This window comes from Pomacea canaliculata, linkage group LG1 (genome assembly GCF_003073045.1).
Source record: "Pomacea canaliculata isolate SZHN2017 linkage group LG1, ASM307304v1, whole genome shotgun sequence".
In the NCBI taxonomy this organism is placed as follows: domain Eukaryota; kingdom Metazoa; phylum Mollusca; class Gastropoda; order Architaenioglossa; family Ampullariidae; genus Pomacea; species Pomacea canaliculata.
Genome location: NC_037590.1, coordinates 17,216,332 through 17,241,919, shown reverse-complemented (window position 1 = coordinate 17,241,919; position 25,588 = coordinate 17,216,332). Strand labels below are relative to the sequence as shown.

Here is a 25,588-nt window from a genome sequence, read left to right as displayed (position 1 = left end):
TCAATCTTGTCAGTTATTTCCATCTTTTCATACTAAATTGCCAGTGCTTTTCATTTTGTTATATAATTCTAAGGATACCTATTCCAATTTAACTCTTTAAACATGTAACATTTATCAAACCTGCTTGTCAAAAACATTCAATCTGACAATGGTTTCACCAGTCCACTAGAAATATACACTGCAAGATAAAAAAAACAAAAACAAAAAACAAATGATGCCATGGAATATCCCAACCATATAACGACAACTACTAAAAGTAAAACAGCAGTCTTGTTATTATGACAGCAGAAATGGCAGAGAATAAGAGCCTGTTTTTTGAGGGGTTTTTTTTTGTTCGTTAAGACAAAATGTGATGGAAATGGTAAGGGAATCTTTAGGCAAAAAGCCCTTCAGATGCAGCTGGTCCAAATCTTGTCAACACATCAGGGTTGTTACCTTCAAAATTTGCCATATTTATAAAGTGATTTGCTTCATAGCGGTAAAATCTTCTGTCTCATGAAAGATATCAAATCATTGGCTAGATATCTTCCATACTGCACCTGGCTCCTAGCTGCAAAAGGCAAGCTGATACAGATCTAGTACACACATGCACTTAAAGCATTTAGCTTTGTGCACATGTACATATGAACACAAACCCACACACACAGAGCATATAAAATATAGTTTTGGTCCCAACACCAAAACTTTACCTTGCAAATATTGAATTCTTCATTTTCATCAAAAGAAAAATCAGCCTCAGAAGGTAAAAATGTTGGTCCATATTTCTAACTATTCATTCTTGAAAAATGTGGAGACTAGAAACAAGTTTATTGACTAGCAGAAGCTTTAGCCAAATGCTTTTTTTTTTCCTAACATGAATACTGAGACATACACTTGCAGAATACATTTTTAAAATTTGGAATATGTAGAGATATATTATTGAAAAAATAAGCTTTAAAAATGGGTAAATGAAAAATATTTATAATGAACTTTATAAAACACTATTTTTCACAATACTTGCAATGCACACAATTAAGGTGAAAAGCTTTCAAAACTCAGTACCCCTGCAACCTCACAAAACTACTGGAGATAACAGAAAAAAACACACATAGAATATATGATTTCTCTGAAACATGGCCTACATGTTGTAAAGTTTGAAAAACTGCATACTACCATTTCGCAATTCAGTCTTACTGATACAATCAATCTGCCACAAAGCCCTACTTATCTATCAATGTCCCAAGCACACACTAAACATAAATTCATAAAGTAGTCATGGTGTGTTCACAAACTTGTTTATGTGCTACTAAGTTCCCATGAAATTTCAAAGCCTAATCAGGAACCTTCTCTCAGGAATGTACACAAGTTTTCAAGTGACTAGCACGTCACAGCTGCTTACAACCTTGTTCCTCACACCTGTGCAACTTAGGAGTCCAAGAAGCTGGAGGTGCATTTAGGGCTATAGGTCAAAATCCTTAATGAGTGCACCAGGTAGATGGACAGTCCAAGGACAGCCTCTCAACTGCAAATAGTTCTTGGTTGTAACAAATTCACAAGTCCTGTGTTGTCTACCAGATGCTTATCTTTTGATGAGCCGGAAAGAATTTGAAGATTTTTTGGGTACCAACATTGACGCAACTGCAAAAACAATTTCCAAAATTAAGTTAAATCACAGATTTACATTTTAATCATGATCTAGTATGTAATGTGCTTTCTCCTACACCCCAATCAACAGGACCAAGTAATAAGGTTGACGGAAGGCAAAAAATAAAGAAAGAAAAATCTGCCAACATTAAATTTTGGAAGTAAATGTAATCTTTAACACCAAAAATTTTATGAAGATCGTTTTTTACTGGAAGCAAATGTATCCTATGCATTTCAAATTTTATTGACATTGAGCAAATCATATTTAACATATATGAAAGTTGTGATTACCCTCACCAAATCATCAAACTATATTACATTTAGTCTGATTAACATACTTCGAATTACTGACTTTTCAGTTCATCCAGTTTCTTTATGTCCTTTCTTTAATTGATGTGTTTCGTTTTGCAGTGAGATATGGTGGCTGTCTCTAATGTAGGATTACATTTTGTGGGGAGAGGGTTGTCATCTCCCCTCGTAAAACCACCTTCCACCCCTCTTTAGCTACCACCCAATGCCTTCATCTTGCCTTTGATCATTTTTTGTTAAGACAGCATCTTGGGAAACAACCTCTTCAGATGGCAGAACATGAGCTTTTATAGAGTAGACATTCAATGTATCACCAACTACCTGCCACAAAATTTATCACTGGTACATGTGGTAACAATTTAAAGCTATTCAGTTGTTATCATCCATTCTTGATGTCAGGTTTCAAGCTAGTGCAGAGAATCCTAGAAAAAATTTTTTGAAGTGCAGAAGCACGTTCAAAATCATTGAAAATGCACATAAGCTATGATATTTCTGTAGGCACAAGGCCAATGTGAATTTCAAAGTATGCACTCCACAAAATTTTGCAGGAATCCCATGAGGTTGCATCCTAGGATAATCTATGCAGATCTAGAAAGGTGAAACAGTTTGGCAGCTTCAGTGATCTTACGTTTGCTGTCTGAGGTGTCAGGGGAAGATCAATAACATGGTTAATTGAAGCAGTCCACTTGTCCATTTCATCCTGGGTTTCAGCACGCAGCAAAAAGTTCCTTTCTGGTGTATGCAGCGTGAAGCAATAGTTGTTGTGACTATTGGAACTTCGATCTCCTTCAGGCATTCCCAGACTCAATGAGTAACCCCCATCACGATGACCAATAAATACTTCACCTTTGGGAAAAGCATTCTGGAAGCATAAAAAGGAAACAAAAATGAAAAAAAAAAAAAAAAAAAACCAGAGAAAAACAAGAAGACTATGAGAAAATAAATGACAAACAAAATAGAATTTAAGTGAGGTCCAGGATTATGGACACTGCTCATAGCTAAGCATACATTTCAATTTATGTATTTGATGTTTACCACTGGCTCACTTCATTGCTTTTTAATGGACTTTATCAATGAGTTTTCTTTTTATGTTCTCTTTAGGTACTTATTGTCATTGCTGAGAAACATCATTCTTCAAACATTGCTTTTAACGCCAACATTTCTGAGATTGAGAGTGGAATCTAAATATTTGGTTTTTTTTGCTTCAACTTCCTCTTCAGCAAGTAAAAACAATCTTTCGGAAGTAAAGGAAAGAACTTTCAATGTGGAAAGCTTCTGACTGTACTAAGCTTCTCAACTGCCTTCTCGCAAATATATAGGTAAGTAGAATAATTTAGATAATGCAATGTGCATTTATGCATGCATGAGTGTGCACCTCTGTGCAGACGACTAACATACCAATGGCTCCTCAAAGTACATAAGCTTCCTGCGATCAAGAGTAAACCAGCGTCGCTTGAAAGGCTCATTCTTTGGCCCCATCTTGCTAAGCCAGCCTTCTTGCAAAAAGTCCTTGGTCAGGTCCTCTGCCAACTGCAATAAAAGTATATGAATTGCTGCAATACAAGTATATGAACTGCTACAAGTAAATGAGCTGCTGCAGTCACTGGCTTACATTCTTTTTGATCTTAATACCTTTACAGCATTTTAACTCTGACCTTGTCAAATAAGGTGTGCTACTTTGCTGGTCTAAATCAAGGCATACAAATCAGTTACCTGTTGTAAACTCCTATCTGGAAAAGCTATCCGTCTCCTCTCCCATTTTGCAGCTCGAATGCAGTTGTACCAGTCAACAATATCCTGTATTACATAACATGTGAGCAAGATATGTTACACTGGCAATGTTAATTCAATTACCAACACATATCTTATTCTACGCATATTAAAATTAGAATTCCTTCATTGTAAATCTCTACACAATTCAACAAAATAAACAAATAAAATAATGGTTTCAACACTTCAGTCTGATCAGTGTTTTGCATTCATAAAATATAGGATGCTTGGTTAAAATTGTCAGCAGTTTACAGACCCTCCGTTAAAACTGGTCACAGAAAAAAAGTACAAATCCATAAATGTTCATTTGTTAAGGTTATTGTAATCTGGATACCTATAGTAAACAAACTATTAGTGTCTTGCTTTTATACTTATAAAACTGTATCACTGACATTTTGAAGGGGTCATCATCAGGAAAATCGTTATAAAGAGGTTTTACTCTGTGTGTGTATATACACAACTCAAAATGCATTGCTTACAGGCAAGACACGCAACAACAAAGATATTATTATCTGCTAGCTTTCTGCCACTCAAATTTTCTTCTATCCCCCAGCACACACAAAGAATACTTACTTTAGAGTTTTCTGAGTAAACAAACAGGCTTCTAGTGGATCCATTTTTGAAGAAAGTCATCTGTAGGCCATAAGGGTTGCCAATCTTTTCAGGAACAAACACAGCGTTCATGTGATCGAGGTCTGCTTCAGCCTTGGGCTGCTGTGGCTTCTAAAAAATAAATCCAAGTGTCAAATTTATACTTTACCTGCAAGCCACTGAAGTGTTTAAACTTAACAATGTTGCTACTGACAAAACTACCGATGCTCTTTTAGGGGGAAAAAACAGCTAAGAAGGTTCAGCATATACAAAGCATAACAACATTTTATGAAACTGATATATTCTTTTTCAGCATGTCACACATACAATAAAATCAGACTGCTTAAGATTCTAAATACAAAGACAAAAAATGGGTCCAAAATTTCTTAGCAGAGGAAATAGAATTCTGCATCCTACCTGTTTTGAGTCATCATTTATGTAGTACAAAAACTTGTTCTCTGCACGGACAGCACAAACTTGCGCTGCTGAAACTGTCTACGATCTCGCCCTAGTTTCCATAATATGCCCTCTTTATATGAACAATTGTATGCACTCTGTCGATCTGGATCCGTGAATTCCTCTCGCAGGTACTTGGCAAGTATCCATTCTTTCTTCAAGACCCTATTTTTTTTAAGTAATGCAAAATGTATTAATCACCATGCAAAATGCAAGTGCACATATACATATATATAATCATGATTGATATTATTCACACATCAGTGATGTTTTTATAATTCATCTTTTTTAATGCTTTGCAAATGTGGAGGTATGCAAATGTGGCCATGGACATATCTGTGTGAGTGCATGCCAGCACATGACATTATGCACATTAAAGTTTCTGTGATCCTCATAAAAAAAACCCTGAAATATGATCATGTGAAGTATTTTAAAGGCCAAACTTCTACCTTATGGCAGGAAAGAATTGTTCATCCTAAGAGAGAGGTGAGGGGCACATACACGTCTACCCTCATGGTCACTCTTTGCTAATTGCTTCTATCTGGTCCAATAAGTTCCCTCACCTCCCTCTGCCAGATCAAATTCATTTTTTTCTGCAGGATGGTAAAAGTTTGGTTTTTAATATCACTTACTCAACATCATTCTTTTTAGGCCTTCTGTAGAAAGGAGGAACATACATTTCAAACTTCTCGTTTGCCTTTTTGTTTCCTATCACTTCCATTACCTGGAAATAAGATAATTGAAATAACAAGCAACTTTCGAAAAATCATTTTTCATAGCTGATGGGTATTTTTTTCTCTTTTTTTTTTAACCCCCATTGATCAAACATGCAACTTGTTCTTAGTATTCTTGTTAAATAGCATAAATACATCATAAGCTTTTTTTTTATGTTGTCCATGTGGTTAATAATCACAAACATATGCAATTCTCTCCCTCAAAGTAATAAGTTCTGTTCTCCTAAACACCAATGAACAACCCTATTCACCTGGACCTGGTCTCTGTCCCAGTTATCAAGGCGCACTGACTTGACTCGACTGCGTGAAGCCAAACTGCGATGAACTCCAGCACAAATTTGGCATAGAAAGACTCCAATCGTAATAGATGCCCAGTCTGGATCTGAAATAATCCACACAAAAAAGCAGGTAATTGTGAGTTGAAATAAAGATTGGAAAATATAGATAGTAGAATAGGAACTAGACAAACTCATGAAAAAAAAAGAATCAAGACAGTAGTGGGACTATTTAAAAAAATAAACTGCAGAATAATAATAAAAATAATAAAGAGAGCAATGAACAAAAAGACAAATAAAAGAGCTTTTAAAAAAGAGCTATAAATTTATCAACTGCTTTTACCTTTGAGAGGAAAAATTATTTTGAATATAACAATGAAAACCATATTTAGATAAATATAGACCAAGAAAATGTCATGTTGATCCTCATAATACATGTATGCATATGCATGTACACATACACATAATGTATTTAGGCTATTAAACTTTCTTCCATGGGAACTAAACATGAAATATTTTTCCACATGTTGTGCTCAAGTGTGGTCTAAATGCATATGGATGTTTAATCATTTGCCTTGCAAAATCATGATCCTACTTTGTTACTTTCTGCACAAATCTTGTCTTAAGACAACACATAAGACTGTTATCGGACATAACCAGAACAATATAAAAAAAACTTCTCTACCTGCACTCAGGTTAACAAGGAACAAACCCAATGACTTTTTTTCTATGACCATTCATGCCGAAAAATAGACACAACAGGAAACCTGTCTACTGGCTTCATTCTATAGTTCTATGGCTTCATCCTGTAAATGGTTTTATAACTTTATTCTATAAAACTTAATGTTAATAAACATACCAAAATGCCATAGACCCAATCTACACCTTCATATGCTAACTTCTTGTCTAATTTAGTAATTACAATTACTCCACAGCTTTGCATTTTAGCCAGAAGCCTTGTTTCTGCAGCCACCTAATTATAGAATCCTCAATCAGCATGTCAGTAGGTAGCAGAGAACTGGTAAATAGAAAGACATTCAATCTGACTAGAGCATTAGGTTCTTGTCCATCTCCTTTTAACTGTTTATGGGATAAAAGTATAGATGTTAGCCAAAGTAGCTAACTTATTAAATTCTCTGACAGTACTTGATGATACTATTATCATATCTTTAGTGCTCAGATATTTTTAAGCACTGTCCCAGATTTTGTCAACTAGCACTGTTCAAACTTTCCTGAAATTAATCTAAATGACATTAAAGAAATGACTACCAATTGCAGGAGAAATAAGTGTCCTGTAGAAAGACTTTATCCTTAAATAAAACAAATTTCAAAGCTATTCCGAAGTACATTCTTAAAAGTGTAACAAGAGGGCAAGGCTGCATGTGTATCTTTATGTGTCGACATATGAATGCAATAAATATGTGAGCATTTAGGCAAGAAATGAAGATATGAATGCTTATGCAATCTAGATCTAGCTCTTTCTGAATCCAACAAATCTTAAGGACAACTATTATTCTTGGCAGACCACAGAATGTTCTGTTCACACATTTTCATTCTATATCTGTGTCCCACTCCAAGTGACCTGCTCCTCTACCATATGTTTATGAAATTTGTAAAGATCTATAAATGAGAAATGTAAAGCTTTTCATTTGTTTTATGACAGTTTCCTGTTTTGTTGATGGAAATGTTTGGGTGGTGACTGGTTGGCTATGTGCTTATGTGTCTTTGTTCTTCCCCAGCAGTGTTAAAAATAAACACAAGGGGATTGGTCTCCTGGTACAAGGACATGCACGGTAGTGTATGCCTTTGCATTATGAAGCCATTACTTTAAAATGCCATTTCTCGCTCCAGTTTCCTAGCAGATCAATAATGGCTATATAAATCTTTGTAAAAGGTAAAAATATCTTCAACAGCTAGCATAAAATGAATGTCATATATAAGTATATATCCCTGTTAATCTAATGACCATAATCATTATTTACACAAAAGACAAGATATATGCTCTTAAGGCAATATAATACTAATTACCATGGGCTTTCATTGTTTAACACAGGCCGACATAACCTTGATTTTTCTGTTGTTTATTTCAACAGATATTTGTCATTACAAATGCACACAACGTAAAAATTCGTGTTTTCCATGCAATTATTTCTGCCTTAAGTTAAATTGTTATATTAGGTTTGTATGGGTATGAGGCGGATGGTTAGCTTAATTTTCTAAATATAATAATAAATTAACATTTCTAAAGCACATACTAACACTGCTAAGGAGCATGCTCTTAGTGCCTAAGAACAAGAACGAGACATGGACAGCATACGAGGGACAGGAAAAGAAACCAATAACATATGAACTATGAATGAATAAACAACAGCACTAATGATGAATAAAAACAAATATAGAAAACGCAAAGAGGAACCACATAACAAGAACTATAATTATTTCATACATCTTTCTGAAAACACTTTCTCGCAACAATTTGAAAAAAATAGCCAGTTCATTTTATTGAATATGAGCTGGATGCTGACAATAGCTTGAGTCCAATATTGTATGACTAACCCTTCCAACAAAACAATACAGCGCACCAACTACACAGGACACGTGATTCAGATTGTGTTCAACTTCCTTAACATGGTGCCATTTACTAAAAATTTACTTATGCTCGATCCTCATCGTATCGCAGTGAGCCCTTTGCTTTCCGGTTGGCATCTTTGATAAGTGGAATAATGACATGAACTTAATGACAGCAACAGAGGTCGTGTTCTGATAAGCAGGGAGATAACTCGCTCTTACGTTTTTAATCACCGCCCAGTTCAGGCAGTCTGGTCAACGCAGCTGCGAATTACTAATACCCAGTACTTTAACACATTTCACAGTATTATCTCAGTCCACTTAGCTTGGAAATTTATCAACGAATTAACTAATTCCATAGCTGTTCATCACCCCTTTTTTGTAATGTTGCTAAGTATACACGAGGCTACTGCGAACAAAAACTTTTACACTTAGCATGTAATAAGACAACGTCACAACGAACACTCAAGACTTTTCTGGTTAAAGCCAAAATGATCATAGGTTTTACAGCCACAAAAATTCTTCTAGTCCCAGGAATATAATGTGTGAAACGGAACATACACAGCATGTGACTTTGAAATAAAGATATATAAACGTCGTCTGCAACCTAACATCAGGTGCACTGCCGACGCCACCAACTGAAATATGAAATTTAAAAAATAGAACAATAGGATATGAAAATTTAATTAATAATAATATGTTAGATTACCTTCATCTCCGCAATCCGCGCAAACATTATTGCCATCTTCCCTCATTAGTTGGGCCAGTTCGGCGCGACATCGCTCCGCCATTTTGGACTATGTGAATCACTTCCCTGTCAAGCCACCTTCCTAAATTAGAACGGGGGAAGCCAAAGTGACGTCATATAAAGCCTTATTTGGAAGTTAATCTGGAAGTCTCTTTCAAATTTATTTTCGTTGCCGTTATATCGAGGAAACCGGATTGGCTTTTTGTTGTTTTGTTTTCAATGTAGATACATGGTAAGCACTATTAACACTGCTGTTAACTTGTCCATGCGCATCGCATATAGAATCTGTGCATATAAGTATCATCTATGTTCTGTCCCATATGCGTATCCGCTGAACTTGAAAATTTAAGGGCTGGTCAGTCCTGTCACATCACCAAAGGCGGACAATCGGTTAGTCCTTAAACTTGTTTAATTATGTAGTATTAAACAGTATTTAAAGCAGCAGCTGTATTTTGCTCCTAACATTTCCTGTATATTTCTGTAATCCACATGTAGGTACCCTCATCCCAATATTGTTGATACATCACTTTAGACTCCTTTACCTTAGACTTTGATTAATAATTTTATTTATAAAGCATATACCCTACGTGGAGCTGAGCTCAGTATATTAACATGCCATACGTGTTTACTGCATCCCCAGAAAGGCCTATGTGGTGAACCTTGTGAGGTGATGAATCCATCCAGCCCATCACCTTATACTCGGACACCCCAATATTAGTGTGCCGACAAGCATCAATCAACCAGTATTGGCCAAAAAAAATAGATCACGGTTTTTTTCTTGGTAATGCCAGCTGAAAATATTATGAATTATTTTATCTTCATTCATTTTAATAATTTGTTGTAATAACTTTTCAACCAACAATATGGTGGAAATGAAGACATACAGTGCACTAATTCATGAATGATAAACTCTTATGCATCGGGGAGAGAGAGCTCATTATCAGACATTGCTAAGAATTTTAGCTATTTTTCTGTCTTCAGTTCTCTGTACAGACATGTATTTGGAGCTTTTAGGAATTACATTTTAGTACTTTTAAAAAAAAAAAATCTGGTATCTATATTACAAGCATAAGCATTACTTTTCGCAACATTTGTTTTTGAATGGTATTAAAAAATTTTTAACTGATGATATATGATCTCCTAACAATGATGAAGTGTCTCTATACATTCTTACAGAAGGCAAAAAGGCAACTTAATGTGCATGACACAATATCTTCAAAACTTATCATATATGCCAAATCACCTACAAGTAAAACACTTCTATAAATGTCTTATTCATCCTCACCTTTATCATCATTATTTTAAGTACTGGTGGTACAGGGATTCAGAAGATGGTGAATTATAAAATAGCCAAGATTAAAAACAAAGAAAAAAGGTTAGACTTCTCCAGCTGTTCTACAATTCCTGTGTAGTGTACTGTCCTTCTCTCTTTGTTACTACAACAGTTCACTAGTGATGAACAAAAATTTGTATACACTTGTTCACAGATTATTGGCACCAGCAGGCATTGTCAAATCACAATTAGATAGGAAGATTTGCATGTCCTCTAAGGAGAGTTCTGTCAACTCACTGATTGTTAGTTATAACTGCGTTACCTGCTTCTTCATTGCCCTCTGGGATAAATACTAGTGGTAAATACAAAATCTAAGACACTAGAACAAGCAGTCTCCACACCATAAAATGGATTAATGGAAAGAACTTTATCTTTGTGAGGCAGTAAATGTAATATTTATCAGCAGAGTCATAGGGAGAGGAGGGCTGGGTTTTATTATCCTACCCTAATTTAATCCTGTCCTCAACATCACCACTCCACAAACAAAAAGGAACACTTATGACTATTAAACAACTACTGGTCAGGCAGGTTTCAGGATTTTGTTTTTGCATGTGGCTTGTGCAATGTTGTCATCAGTAAAAAAGCCATAAATATGAGCAAACATCTTTAGGTAAGCTTTGTCAAGGCTAAATGTTTACCTGCACAACACTGATTACCTTAAATGCCTGTTGTTAAATCAACTCACATTTCAGGACTATAGATGAAAACCAATGAAGATGCAAGCTTTACTAATCTCTTCAAGTAGTTATAAAGCAAATCCATGATATATAACTGCCACATAAGTCACACATTGCAACAGAATCACAACCAACCACACACACACACCCATAATGTATACAGCAAGCATACATGCACACACACAATGTGGTTAACTAAATCTGGGTGCTTTTCTTGTTACTGTTTCAGGAAGTGTTGGTTTTAGTTTATGCCATAGTTTTCTTCTCAGTCAGGCTTTTCAAAATCCAGGAACCAATTCTCTTTATTCTGAATTTTATAAAATCTATTTTAAGTGAATTGTAGTTGTTGGAGAAATACAGTCATTATCACCAAATATATGGCAAGAAATCTGACTTGCATGGATTGGTGCAGATTTTAAGTGTATTTCCTTCCTTCCTCTCTTTCTCTTTTACACATGCACATGCATATAGTTTTTGGCATTTTTTTTTACATTGCACACATGCACACTTGGAGTGCGGCCCTATGCTCCTTGAGGAGTAACAACAAGGACTAAACACTCGGAGTACACACTGAGGAAGTCATACATGTTTCTGTGATGGACTCTTAACTCACTCTTGACTTTTTTCCTTAAAACTGTGGTTAACACCTTGAGTCAGTTTCACAAATGGCTGCAAATATCATTTTAAATGTATGCAACATGTTACTCCTGCTTCAATATTTTGCTTTCCTTAACAAAATCAATTAAAAAAGGTTGTGCTAGTCTGGTTGAAAAATATACTAGCCTAAACAGCCATTATGCTTCCCCATAACTTATTTCTCTACAATGGAAACATTCTAAAACTGTAGAAAAGCTTGAAAAGAAGCAAAGAAAAGAGACGATCATGCAAATGTGCATACACTTTCAGTAAATATTTCCATTCACAATACTTTCCTCAGCATATAGTCCTTACTTCTGTCATAGCTATCACAGACTTGCATATCAACAAAAGGTGCAAACTATCATCCAGTATTTAAGGAACCATAAACTACCACAACAAAATACAAGCAAATCCTTAGTAAAAAAATATGTAAACAAATAACAGAAGCAATAGATGTGCTCATTACAATCAATGAGCATCAACCCACATATCGTTCAGGCAATTTCTTCTGAAGACTGAAGTGAGGAGCCATCTGAGATAAGTTAAAACTACAGAAACATTTCTTTAATCCAGTAGTTCTTCCTCTGATTTCATAATCAAGTGAACAAAGAACATCACAGAGTATGTCACCAGAATACTCTACTGCTGCCAAAGGAGTGGGAAACTGACAATTAATGCACAGAGCAAAGCTCCTAAAACACTTGTCAATCCAAGAAAAATATGCTGTTTAGGTGAGATGTGCATAGTCGTTTTACTTCCTCTGAAACAGAAAAATTAAAACACTACTAATATTAATTCATTAATACAATACCAGCGGCCTATAATTTATGGCAAATCATTATCCTGAGATAATAATGTGTAAGCCAATTTTAATAAGCAAATATGAATACACATACAGATCCATGAAAACACTATTTTCTTATCAATACAACAGAATATGTGATGCAATGATAATGTGAAATCACATAAATCAACAAGTTGGAAAAAGTACACAGGCAGACTTACCATTGATTTCAATTAGATTAGCATTTTTCTGGTTGATAACAACATAAAATTCTCTAGTGTCAGATTTTTTTCCAACAACCCAAAAGTCTGAAGTGGTTTTCACGATAGTCTCTCCATCAGTGTTACTCCTGAGGGATGAAAAGGTATGATTAAAGTAAGGAATTTTAAATATCAGTCATCCATCTCACTTAGCTGAATTCACAATTTCCTTCTTTGAAAGATTATTCACATCAATACTTTACATTTCATTAACCTGATAATTCCATGCAATAAAAATCATGCCTACAGAGTCCCACTCCATGAGGAACAGCGACACTTGTGAAACTGCACTCAAAAAAGGACAGAATTAAATAATGTGCTCTGATTTCAACACACCAAGCTTGTTCTTCCCTATGAAAAAAAAATCATGGGGGTCCTTATGCAAATTACACTTGGAAAAATCTTAAAACCTGCCAGTCTGTGCAACACTCACTGTGCAAGGTCTGCATTGATATCGTTAAGAAGGCGCATGATCTCTTGAGGTATAGTGATTCCAGCCTGTTTTTGTAGGTCAGTGTGCATTGTAGTCTGTTGAGCCAGGTTCATGTGATTAAAATAAATGTACTTGTAGACTGGATCTGCTGCACTGCACATATGGATGAGGATATAAAGGTTTGTTTTCTAATGTACATATTACATAGGGTTACAATCTTGGTATTACAACAGTCTCATACCTCATATAATACATCTGACATCAAGGTTCACATGCAGTGTCCTAACATCCATCTAATACCATACCCTTCACAAAAACACACACTCTTGTGTATGACAATGGGGATTTTCCCTATCATTCTCTGCTGTGCTTCAGTCATATCTCAGACTATCCATTACTTCAGAAGAAAAATGCTGGTGATATACAACAATCTCTGTATTAATGTTAATCAAATCTAAACTTTCTATGCATTTGTACATAAGCATCTCAGGACAAAACAAAATGTTTTTTAACCTTTGAGGTGGAGCTCGTTGATAGTGCTGCTCTTTAATGTCAGAAGCAAGTTTAGTCATTTGTGGAGCCATCATAGCATCAAGCTTTCGGCACATTGGCACATTTAGAGGGCATTTCACTGTACACACGCACACACACAAAAAAAAACACTTTTTCAATCATGCATGCAGTTTTGTAAAGCCCACTAAAATAGTTTAAGAAATAATGCTAAGCTGACTTCACACTTCCCTTTCCTGAACACGTAATATATAACAGATGCAAGTTAAAAATCTTTGAATCTTCATACAGTCTTATAGTCCGATAGTGCTGACTTATAAACTAGACATTAATCACCTAAATTTAGCCGCATTATGTATCAGATAACTTGTTATGTCTGAAGGCAGCCAAATATTGCAAAACCTCACTGTTAGTAAGATCAACAATTATTTAAGCCTGTTTTCCTTTTGCTTGGCAGTTCAAACAAACAGCTTCACACCATTAACAAGTAGGCAGATGGTTGCAGACATGGCACGATACACCAGTAGGTAGAACTCCTCATTGTCTGTTTCAGTGCTGACAAATACTCGTGGAAGCTTCCCCATTGATCTCTCATCAGTCAGATCTGGGGGGCCTGTTAAAAACCTGTTCACAAAAGTTTTTACCAGAACTGCCATATTACTACACTGTTTACTTTTTATTCCTAAGATAAAACAAATATCTTTGCTCTCTGTCATATATATATATACACACACATCTACTTGTAAGCATTAAAGAAGCATGAAGGCTACGGAATTGAAAAAAAACTCACTTGCAGTACTGAGAAGCTCCCACAGCCTGCGATTTCACCTGGCCTCCCCCTTGGTGTTCCTGTGCCATGTAAGTAGGGAACAGAGTAGTTGTGAGGTACTGATATAAAGTGCGCATGTCATCCTGCTCCAGTCCACTCCTGCAAACAAGTATTCATGTTCACTGCAATTCATTCTATTTACAGAAACCACTATATCTAAACTTGCTCTTCAAGTTTTATAATCTGCAATTACAAATAAAAGTTGGCTATGCATATAGATCATGGGATATTACCCAAACTGAGGTACAAGACATCCTAGATTAATGCCCAACATGGGAATGGAAATTAGTAACTGAAAAGTACTCTGATATGGCTGAACCTAAAGTGAACTTAAATATGTAATGTAATATTTCTTAACACAACCCCAATTTAGTTTTTAAACTGTTCTCTCAGTAGCATCACCACAATCGTAAGTACACACAAAGGTTAATATTAATCCAACATAACTCACCAGACAAGCTTGTCATTGTACAAAAATGCTGTATATTTAACAAAGGGGAATGTTGCTTCAAGTCTGTTGATGAAACACTGAATTCGAAGGTAAGTATTTTTGTCAAGAGGTAAAAAATGGATGCCGTTGAACACATCAAGCAGGTCACATTGTGAAAGTCTTAAGGTCAGCAAATACTAGAACATAAAAAACAAGGTTTATTGCTCCATGAATATAAACTTAAATGTGAGCAATAAAATGACATACATATAAATGATACAGCCTAGAAATATTTCTAATAATGTGTTTATCAGAAAAAATCATAAAGATTTAAACAGAATCCGATAGATGAGATAGAAGAACAACAGACATTGGGGGAAAAAAACACTGATGAAAAACAAGGCAGATTAAATACACACACACACACAGATGTTTAATAAGCAATAAAATAAATATAAAATAAAATTTTCTCTCAAAGCTATAAAAACATATCAGCTCACTTTCCCTAATCATCACACAATGTTTCAAAATAAATATTAAAAAAATATGTGTTTGGAAGGCAAAACATAACGTTTGAAACTATGGCATGAATTCATAAAGAATTAAAAAAACTGCCATACTTTGTTATAAAAACCCTCTAGCCGCTGCTTCAGGACTTCCACATCGCCATCTGCTCTCATCAAGATGTGCTCAAAAGTTCCGTTAAATAACTGTAAAAAATAAAACCACATTACATACAATTTACTATACTCTTAACATAATATTGCTTTAAAATTAATGAAAAAGTTTGGAAAGTGAGTCAGACTGGTCAGACCATTGAAAGCTGTGAATTATTGGAAGGGATAAAATATGCTTACTAAATTTTAACATTCTTCAGGACTGTGGTAGAACCTTAATCCATATTACTTTTCACTCACCTTACACAAACAAGTAATGATCTTTACTGGAGTGGTGCACCAAGCCTTACTACATAAACTAACCAGATTATTGTAGCACTTTTACCACATCTGTCTTTTCAAAGCATAAATGCGACACTTTTAAATAATGTTTAAAAAGTCTGTAGTATTATTAATAGTTTTGTAAATATTTTTTTCTCTTTGCTTCTTCCTTAAATTCTGTGACTTGGTCTTTGTTCCCTTTGCTTCAGCTTTCCTGATAAAATTGGTGAGGTAAATTATGTGACCCAAAATACTCAGAATATGTAAATGAGAAAGGCATAGCATTTCTTGAATAAAAAATTAGACCACTTCATATACCAAAGATTTAAGTTTGAAAGGGCTTTCTTTTATTTTTTTTGTTACCAGTTACTGTATAACACCAGTCTACCTGACCTGGATATGATGTGTTCCCTAAAAAGTCAGTGCTATAAAACACAAATGACATAGGTATGTATTTTGACTGTGAAAAAGCACATCCAGTTTTCACCTTGAACATTTTATAGGCCAAGTCAAGCACAGCCTGGAAAACTGAGTCTTGGACGTCATCCTCCCTGTACTCCAAATAAGGTGTGCCATCTTTGGTCTTCTCTTGAAATGGATGGCTCACAGTCTATATAATTGAGGAAATGAAAAACGTTTCAACTTACACATCTGTTTTCAACCCAACTAAGCATTTTTGGAAACTATTACTAGTTAAAATATATGAAGCCCATACTAAATGTTTAAACTAGGCATAACTACAAGTACATTCTTTTCACACATTAAGGGCATTAGGTTGTGCATCTTGATTGTTAACTGTTGTGTTTGACAGTGGGACTCAAGTAATTAAAGGTTTTTTTTGTGTTAGGCAATCTTTATTTCCTGTATATCACAAAAGGAAGTTTAAATGCCTCATATACTTCAATGCAATTTGAAACTTTTGGTCTGCAAAAGTGGCAGCATATGTTAACCATGACACTGAAATAATAAGCTAATAAGAAAATTGCTTAACTTACATCTTACCTCAAATTCCAGCTATCATATAACAGTATTTGGGTTTTTCCTGCACATTTTCCTTCACTATGTTGTGCTTATAAGATTTTAGTTTGAAACTAAACTCTTCCAACATCTATTTTCATCTTACCATAACCACCCAGAATCCTGCTTCTGGCTGCAACAAGAGTTGCCTTGTCTTCTGTGTGTGTACACTTTGACATGGTATCTCGGAAAATGTCCTGCAACATTACCCAGGCAAAACTGTTTACTCAAACAGTTCTTCTTTCCATATATAACTCTAGTGGGTGATGCTTGCTTTTATGAGAATTGCTTGATGCAAAAGTGTCATGCATAAAAAAAAATGTTTCTTCAAAAACAACGTTATTATGAAACTTTATAGTAATATGAAACTACATTTAGAAAAAAAAACGTGTTTTGTAGATTACAAGGCACATTACACATAAACAATCTGAAAGAAGATGAATGAAAAATAAAATTGATCATTACGCTGAAAACTGTGCAATGGCTTCTGCAAGGCCAATATTTTTTACTTTTGTGTCAATGTCAGCCTCCTCAGGACTGTAAAACATTATTTTTTTCTCTTCCTGAAAAGAAAATGCATATATTCTATTATTTGTCACAAACTTACACACAGATTACAAAAGTATGCAATCTTACTGTTTCTATAATCAACATTCAATCAACTTAAATCAGATATACAAGGATGCAAATCACTTTACAATGAAAAAATTGTTTCAAACAACTGCATAATGCACACGATGATCTGTACTTTCAACTACATAGATCTATTTCAGTAATTTGTCTCATTTAACTAATTATATGTGCATGTGAATGTAAGTCCAAGAATATGAAGTCATGCATGCTGTTACAGATCTTTCTGAGACTAAAAGAGTAAACCTCTTATTCGGAAAGAAAATAAAACCCTTCATCGACTTTTTATGCTGTCACAACACTAAAAAGTTAAGTGCTTTTCTTCGATACCAATGGGCAATAGTGCTTTATGATGTATATAGGGCAACTGCTGTTCCCACTGAGATCAATACAAGTTCGTGCTGTGATCTATGGTGCTATATGTAAAGAACATATAAAACATCCAGTACCTCCCCTTCTCTCGGTCCATACTTGGAGTTGAAAATAAAAAAGTTAAGAAGACCTATGGAGCCTTTTGAAGTCATCGCGTATACATCAATTCTTCCTTCGCGTTTGGAAATCTCCCACCGTTACTCTGAGGAATATCACAGACTGGATACGACAAACAAACTGTGTGCATTCTTTTCTTCGAAGAAAGCAGCCATGCTTACATGAGCGATAACTCTGGGCGTCTGCTTGGTTCTTTCCCTTGAACATGTTCGGCTATCCATGCCGGTGCATGGGTTAGCAACACGTACTTGTCCATGACTAGAGAAGGATGCAAGAACTGTTTGGCAATGGTACTGCTATTTAATGTTAAATCATTAATAGGTTTTAAAAGTTTTGAAATTACATGTAAGTGATGTATTATGAATGATGAGCAGCATATATGCACGCTGAAGAGAGCGACTTGAAAGGCATAATATACACAATGTGTACACATATCTAAAAATTTATGATGAAGTTTAGATTTTAATGTTGTTGCCTTTTACTTGTTTTATTTTGGTTTGCATTTTTCAGGAGGAGGAGGCGTAGGGTACGCAATATTTCCCTTTTATTAAAGGCGGTATTTTGGGGTACAATGCATGTATAGTTATAATAGCTCTACCCGCAGACATATATATTGTTATTTTTTGCAATCTCTTTAACCCTCTAACGGCCGTGGAATTTTTATAGCTTTAATTTTGCCATTCATTTTTATGACGAAAACGCATAGACTGTGGAAAATGCAATACCTATATACTTTATTAAAGTACGTGGCTGCTGTATCTGAAAAAAAAGGCCGTATATAGCTCGTGGTCTAGAGAAGCACTCTGTGAATAAGAATAAACCAATAAAACAAAGCTGGTTAATCAGGATTAGGCATCCTAAGTCTAGATCGCGATCGACCGTCTTTCGCGGTACCTGTTGGCAAGGCTGGCTGCTTTACACATGCTGCTGCTGAGTCAGCTCATAATACCAATCTAATATTTTATAATAATAATTTAATATTAAATGTCTCCGACATATCAACGTCATGTAGCGTATGTATAGTTATGGAAGCAGCTTAGGTGTATCATGTGGGGATCTGGAGGTTGGTGCCACCAACAGGACACGGTGGTAAGATAAAGACAAATTTTTATCTAATTGCCAGCCGAGGCCAGGATGAACATCTTCCAAGCGCCTCAACGGCAGGCTCCAAGTATAAGAGCATCGAAAAATATATTGTAGCTTCTCTGTGACACTGGCACAACATTAGAAACCTTTATTCAGGATCTTGGAGGAGGCCGACGCCGAAGGAAGAAATAGAATTTCTCCATCCATGATTTGCTTGCTGATGCTCAGCAGAAACCATGCACTTTCTTTGGACAACTTTAATTGTGAGTTTGCTGCACCCGACAAATCTCGTCAGTACAAATCAAAGGACTAAACTGATATAAACTTGCAGGATAGCTGTCATTAGCTGTCATTTATCCCACGCTTTCAGGCTCATGAATAATTTTAGTACATTGGCATTCCATTTCTTGATAGCAAGGGCAGCAAGCATGCACAGAGAGAGAGAAGGGGGGAGAGGGAGGCAAGACTGGAAGAGATCGAGCCTGAAATTGTAGGCAACATGGTAAATGTGAACACGAAGAAAAGAGCTTATGAAAAAAGTTTACTTCTAAATATTTTTCCAGTCCGCCAGCACATTGACATTAATAGTGACTATATTTGTCTGAAGATGTTTATAATTTCTCTGTGTGTGTGAGAGAGAGTGTGTGTGTGGTTTTTATTTTTTTTTTTTTAATAATTATTTACTTTCTTTAAAAAGTCAAAATAATTAGAAGTAAACAAGTGAAAGCACAGTGAACAATCCAAGAAAATATAAAAGTACATTAAGGGTTTTATTTCTATCGCTTGTATTGTGTAACGTTTCGTTACAGTACAGCTCGATCACTGCCTATCGCGAATAATAATAATACTGAATAAACTTTAATCTTGCAGGTAATTGTTTTCCAGAGTGCACTTGGGTAGCGATCCAGCTTTTCAGCCTGTTGTGGACGAGGCAAGTTCTAGTCAGTCGTTAGCTTTGTTTCCGAACGGTCATGCACGCTTTCATTCCGCAGGTACCGGCGGCAACGGTCGGTTTAACATCTTCCGGTTCATGTGAGGTAGGGTGCCTGCGAGTGGAGGCAGCGGTGCTTTCTGACGCAGCATCGCATGGTCTTTTCGGCGCGGCAGCGTGGCGGTGGACATGACAGCGGGCGACAAGGCCGGTGCCGCGTCGCGCTCACACCGCGCGGTATCGAAGAAGATTCGCGCCGCTGCCGTGGCGGGTGGCGGTGTCCTGGCCGGAGGCAGCGCACCTTTGTTCAGACGTGACACAACGACCCCAGACGACCACGGCGGCAATGGTGGCGGCGCCGCAGCCTCGGGCGGCAAGGGAGCAGGCGGTCGCCTGTCCAGGCGGTCAAAAAAGTCTTGCGAGTGCTTGGTGCCAGCTGGACGCGGCAGAGTGGCGGAAGGAAGCCGAGGCAAGTCTGCAGGTGGACGGGTCGCCAAACTGTCCAGCGTGGCCGGGGACGCAGTTGGAGTCGTTTGCCACGTCGAGGTGGAGTCGGACACGCGCGGCAAGGTGGCGAAGAAAGTGTTCTCGTGCGATTTTGCTGGCAGGAGCGGAGGTGGCGTTTTGTCAAAGAGCGTTGCTCCGGAGGTGACATTAGACGGGTGCGTGAGCTCGCTGCTGGTGCGGACGTCTGCGGGTGGAGGAGGAAGAGGACGAAGTGTGTGCGCAGACAGCGACTGAGGACCACTTGGCTGCTGCGCCGTCTCGCCGCCTCTCTGCGACTCATCAAGAGTGTCGGGGACAGCAGGCGGCGCCGCGGAGCTGATGGACTCCGGTGAAGGCGCAGCACGATCCACGCTCGGCCACGCTCGGTGAACTGTACAGCCTGAACGTTGGTCTCACTGTCCAGGGAGAAGTTGCTGTCACGCTTGTTGAGGGAGCCACTGTGAGCAGGCACAAGTAAGCATGTCAAAAGGTTAAAGTTCCCAGCGGTACCACGACAGTCATACAGAGAGCTAGCCATCCACATTGACCAATGGATAGAAGACGTCTACATACTGGCAGATAATTTTATACTAAATACATATTAGAAACGAAAAAATGGGTTTTTTCGTATTCGTTGATTAATTGATTGGATTTGGTTGGTTCTTTGAGAGAAGAGATGGACAATTTAAATCGCAGTTTCTGTTTTTCAAACTCACCTTGTTCGTTTGTAGCGGCAGCAGATGAAGATGACAGCTACAAAGAGAGAGATTGCCAGTGCGATGCCAGCTCCTATAGCTACATAGGGCTGCTTCTGGCTCAGAATTATTTTCAGCTCTGAGAACCAGTTACTTTCTTCTGGAGAGAAAAAAAAATTAAAGAGTCTTAACAAGTTAACAAGTAATGAGAGAACGAGGGATGTTTTGTAATAATAGTAGTAGTAGTAAATCATTTTTATCATTACTACGTTCTTCCCTATCCCTTCGGTATTCTTCCTATAATTTTCATTCTTTCTTTGTGCGTTCTCCCCTATACGAGAGAGTATATCACTACTGTTTTCACACTTTTAGCAACTCGGACCATTTTTACGGGAAGCCACCAAAATAAATAAATAAATTTTAAAAAACCGAACCTGTGAAACTGATGTTCCGCAGAACGCTAGTGTTTTCACACTGTCTTCCTTGGCAATACGTTATTTGCAACGTGGCGTCTGCTTCCTGCAGGCAGAACTCCTTCCATGTCGAGTTGCCTTCTGTATCGAGGACGTATTCGACTACAGGGGAGGTGGTCTTCTTGGGACTAATTCTTAGGTAGTAGGTGAAGTTCTTCCAGGTCTCCAAAGAGACATTTTCGGGCTTTTTCCAAAGCACCAGAAAAGAATTGCTCGAAATTTTTTTTACTTCGACACCTTGTAGAGCTGGGACTGGGAAAAAAGATTCTTTAGCGAGCATATTCAAAGACGATCAAAATCAAGGTAAGTGAAAAGATACACTGATAATATATACTTAAAAACTAATCTGAATTACTTCTACTCAAACGTTGATCACTGTTTGGATTATAGTGCACAAGTAAATTTAAGTTCAAGAATCCTAAATAGACGGTATCTAAGGGATGAATCGCACTTTCATGGCATTTGGCTGTATAACGCGACTATTTTCAGTACAAACAACTGCAACACCTCACCAACAGACTAACAGATAGTTCAAACGCCTATATAATGGAGCCCAGCATTGACAAGAGCAAAGTTATGGTCAATGGCAGTGGCAAAGCAGAGATCTATATGAACGGGGTCTTTCACTTTATTTATATAGCTACATATAAATCTTATGAGATATACAGCGCTATATATAATTATGATCTTAATATACAGCTCAAAGAGGTAAGCAGCTTCAAATACTTGAAGCCAGCCTCTCCAAGGATGGCAGCTCCACCCCTGATATCGCGACATCAACATTGGCAATGGCTAGACTGAACAGGACATAGCCATAAGATAAGGTTCACTACCAAGTACAAGCTGCACAAATCCTTGGTAGTACCGATCCTGCTTACAGATGTGACACGTGGACTCTACTTTCCGAAACGGATAGGAGTATCCAGGCATTTGAGAACAAAGGTTTGAGGAGGCTGCTCCGGATCTCATACAAAGAACATACAACCGACGACTTTGTACGAAACCAGGAACCTCTACTTTCAACAGGCGACGTAAGATAGTCTTTGGTCACGTGACCAGGCACGACACCTTGTCGAAGACTGTCATTAAAGGCACCTTTGAGGGTAGTCGATGCCGCGGTGGCCAAAGAAAGAACTGACTTACGAAGATCAAAGACTGGACTGGTCGTCCAGTACAGGACCTGCTGACTATCGCCCACGAATGGCGGGCCTGTCAGCTGTCTCGTCTGTCTGTGTGATCCTCCCAACGACAGGTGCTGGCCAAGGGACGACTGACTCACTGACTGACTGACTGAAGTCTTTTAACACATTCACTGATCACTTCCTCACACAGACGACCGCGACAACATTCACCAATGCCACACACGCTGAACGCTAGCCGCAAGACTTACTTGAGACAGATGCTGGAAAAGCAGTAATAAGAGCTAACCCGACCACTGCCATGGGTGCTGTCATGATTCCAGACTTGGCTTGAGTGGATCAGCAAGCCAGACACACTAGTCGGCACGAGGATTGGCAGTTCCCAAGCTCTGTGTACACAGTTGTACAGCGCTTTGTCTGCTGGCAACGGACATCACACTCGCGACCGTATCTCACCAAATGCGTCTTCCGGTGTAATTAAGGGAACACGGAATACACGCAGCTTTGCTCCTTAAGTTCGTGGGCTAGTGGGCCGGCTGATTTAATGTGATAACTTTCATGAAAAAGTAGGGATTTTTCTTCTAGCTGTTCAGGAGAAGTGGGCGAGGGAAAATCCATCCTCATCATCATCATCATCGTCGTCGTCGTCGTCATCCTCCTCCTCCTCATCATCTGTCGCTGTTGCTCCTTGCTGTCTTTTCATCAATACCTTCAAATTGCTTTTTACCTCATTTTTTCATCGTTATCCATGCACTCTGTTCATGTTTACTACGACCTGTGTCATCGATTTGAAGATGTTTGTGTTTCTTTGTTATGTGGGTTGAATATAGTTTCGTTTCTCGTTTTTTGAGTGCCCTTACATTGTGCTTGCATCCGCTCTACTGACTCCGCTTCTTCTTTTTTTTTCAAAATTCTTCCTTCTCTTCATGTTTCATGGTCGGCTATTTCAGTCTCTTTTTTATTTCCCTTTGCTATATGCCTTTCTGCACTTTCTCACTGTACTGCCTTTAACACATGATGATGATCGTTTTCATCGACGTAATCATCCATATTTTCCCTTTTACATCCTCTTGCTCTGGCAGTCCTGTAGAGGGTTGATTACGATTTAAAAGAGAGATGCGAGATGGATACTGAGCCCTAGTATAGCAAAATATTCTGCAGAACTTGAAAAATGTCATTTCCGCCAACGGGCACGGCATTTAACATCTTAGTGATATGCTGAGAAGATGCCGCCGGATATGATTGGCCTTTCTGATCTCAGTTTCATCTCGATGCTGTTTCATTTTTAAGTATGGCAGGATTATCGCCCAGCTCGTGAACTGTCGAAAGGGGCATTTTAATATGTATGCATGCGTTTAGCAGTGTATCTGGCTTTAAACGTACTTGACAATGATAAGTACTTCATTTTCTGAAAAAAGAAGAGAGAGAAAGAGAAGTACACAGGCAGATAGGGAGAGCTACTTCCAAAATTGTCGTTTGTCATCAGACTCAACGCAGCGTTTAAGGAGAACTCCACCAAAGACTGGAGCCCCGAAATAGATGGTAGATGGAAATACATTTATTGTAGTCACTCCCAGCATCAGCAGGGTAGGAAGCCTAACAATTTTCTCCCAAGCGTGTTCTGCATGCCCCACTGCATTCTTCTGAACAGCGGTACACACAGAAATAGGCAGAAATATCTTACACCTATATAAGTTGTTTAGTGAACACTGGCCACATTCACTGACGACCCATATAAAGCTGATTATTTGTTATGTTGTTAAACATACAAAAAGAGCAACGCCCAGAATATTTGACGCGCAAACTCTGGAGGCTGAATCGCCAGTCATCAAAATGGACCGACGAAAGCTGATGACACTTAAAGTACAAGAACTTCAATTCACTTCCTTCTCAAACAACAGTCAGAGAGAAGTTCGAAGTATAAACAAGCCACGCCAAGTGAGGGTGAACCGGACGGGATGACAAGTAATTGCGGTTATCCGGCTTTCGTTGTTTCGGTCTTCTATCTCAAACACAGATAAACCTGCAATGTGTATAGGGTCACGTATGCCAAAGGAGATGGAATTTATGCAAGTAAACTTAACCAAAGAAGAGGAAATTTTCTTTTTCTGCGAGTAAAATAAGATGGCTACACACACTTAAAACTTGGAAGGATGGAGTATTATTGTGGGTGGTATCCCTTCGCCTGTCAGGATTGATGGGGCCAGCTCTCTTCGTTTCTTTTTCTTTTTTTTTTCTGCTTGAATTTGTTGTGCTTGCAGTGCCTATTGTACCGACCTTAACCTTTTGATGACATTGATATATAGTTTGCTGGACTGTTCACTTCCCTGTGGCCTTTTGTTCTCCCTTTCTCGGTATCAGTTCTCTCATCTCCGTTAGTCTTCCTTGGCTAACACCATCGCAGTTTCTTCATTTGTCCCTACGATGAACTTTACATCAGTGACAAACAGTCACGTGCTTCAACATTTTACTGCAATTTCTGATTTGTGATCATGTGGAAATTCTCCTGAAGATTTCATCTGCTCTTCTGGTTTTCATCTATTCTGCTCTAGTAATGACTTTTTGATGTTTAATATTTTTTGCAGTCTGACACAATCATTTGGTCAATTTAGCTCAAGCTTATTAAAATCAAGAAAAAAATGTAAACAATTGTTATCAATTTCTGTAACTGTTAAAAACTGGTAGTGTTAGCAGTCTGAATCCCACATTTTACCAACATTTCATCGGATAAAAAA

At 37.5% G+C, this 25,588-nt stretch overlaps 3 protein-coding genes across 4 annotated transcripts; all 3 read right to left on the bottom strand.

Annotated features, from left to right (window-relative positions):
- Nucleotides 1-1,558: 1,558 nt before the first annotated feature.
- LOC112557162 (arf-GAP with dual PH domain-containing protein 1-like) lies at nt 1,559-9,186 on the bottom strand. Its single transcript, XM_025226859.1, is given in 10 exon segments — nt 1,559-1,619; nt 2,562-2,794; nt 3,331-3,462; nt 3,646-3,729; nt 4,276-4,422; nt 4,711-4,760; nt 4,763-4,914; nt 5,382-5,473; nt 5,735-5,865; nt 9,036-9,186. Coding segments are annotated over 10 exon segments (1,164 nt in total). The 5' UTR covers nt 9,118-9,186.
- Nucleotides 9,187-11,564: 2,378 nt separating this feature from the next.
- Nucleotides 11,565-18,220, bottom strand: LOC112557158 (vacuolar fusion protein CCZ1 homolog). The gene is made up of 12 exons (XM_025226846.1): nt 18,004-18,220; nt 17,390-17,487; nt 17,031-17,121; nt 16,395-16,517; nt 15,590-15,679; nt 14,991-15,166; nt 14,501-14,638; nt 14,189-14,334; nt 13,714-13,831; nt 13,201-13,353; nt 12,729-12,856; nt 11,565-12,483 (listed from the first exon to the last, which is right to left on the bottom strand). Exons 1-12 carry the CDS (start codon nt 18,076-18,078, stop codon nt 12,428-12,430), a joined length of 1,392 nt encoding a protein of 463 aa, XP_025082631.1. The 5' UTR covers nt 18,079-18,220; the 3' UTR covers nt 11,565-12,427.
- Nucleotides 18,221-19,880: 1,660 nt separating this feature from the next.
- LOC112567524 lies at nt 19,881-24,304 on the bottom strand. Of its 2 annotated transcripts, none has more exons than XM_025244228.1 (4): nt 23,105-24,304; nt 21,676-21,966; nt 21,263-21,401; nt 19,881-21,004 (listed from the first exon to the last, which is right to left on the bottom strand). In XM_025244228.1, exons 1-4 carry the CDS (start codon nt 23,166-23,168, stop codon nt 20,368-20,370), a joined length of 1,131 nt encoding a protein of 376 aa, XP_025100013.1. In that variant the 5' UTR covers nt 23,169-24,304; the 3' UTR covers nt 19,881-20,367. The 2 variants fall into 2 exon arrangements, with proteins under 2 accessions (XP_025100013.1, XP_025100007.1); XM_025244222.1 differs by having other exon boundaries at nt 21,676-21,972; nt 23,105-24,303.
- Between the last annotated feature and the right edge of the window lie 1,284 nt (nt 24,305-25,588).

Bases quoted from the DNA above. Each gene is read 5' to 3' on its own strand.
- LOC112557158 (XM_025226846.1), bottom strand. From the start codon at position 18,078: ATGACTTCAAAAGGCTCCATAGGTCTTCTTAACTTTTTTATTTTCAAC. The intron at 15,680-16,394 runs GTGAAAACTGGA...TATTTTTTACAG, and splicing joins TGGCCTATAAAATGTTCAAG to TTATTTAACGGAACTTTTGA. The intron at 13,832-14,188 runs GTGTGAAGCTGT...GCGTGTGTACAG, and splicing joins CATCTGCCTACTTGTTAATG to TGAAATGCCCTCTAAATGTG.
- LOC112567524 (XM_025244222.1), bottom strand. From the start codon at position 23,168: ATGACAGCACCCATGGCAGTGGTCGGGTTAGCTCTTATTACTGCTTTT. The intron at 21,973-23,104 runs GTAAGTCTTGCG...AAGAATCTTTTT, and splicing joins TTTTCCAGCATCTGTCTCAA to TCCCAGTCCCAGCTCTACAA. The intron at 21,005-21,262 runs GTGAGTTTGAAA...GCCTGCTCACAG, and splicing joins TGCCGCTACAAACGAACAAG to TGGCTCCCTCAACAAGCGTG.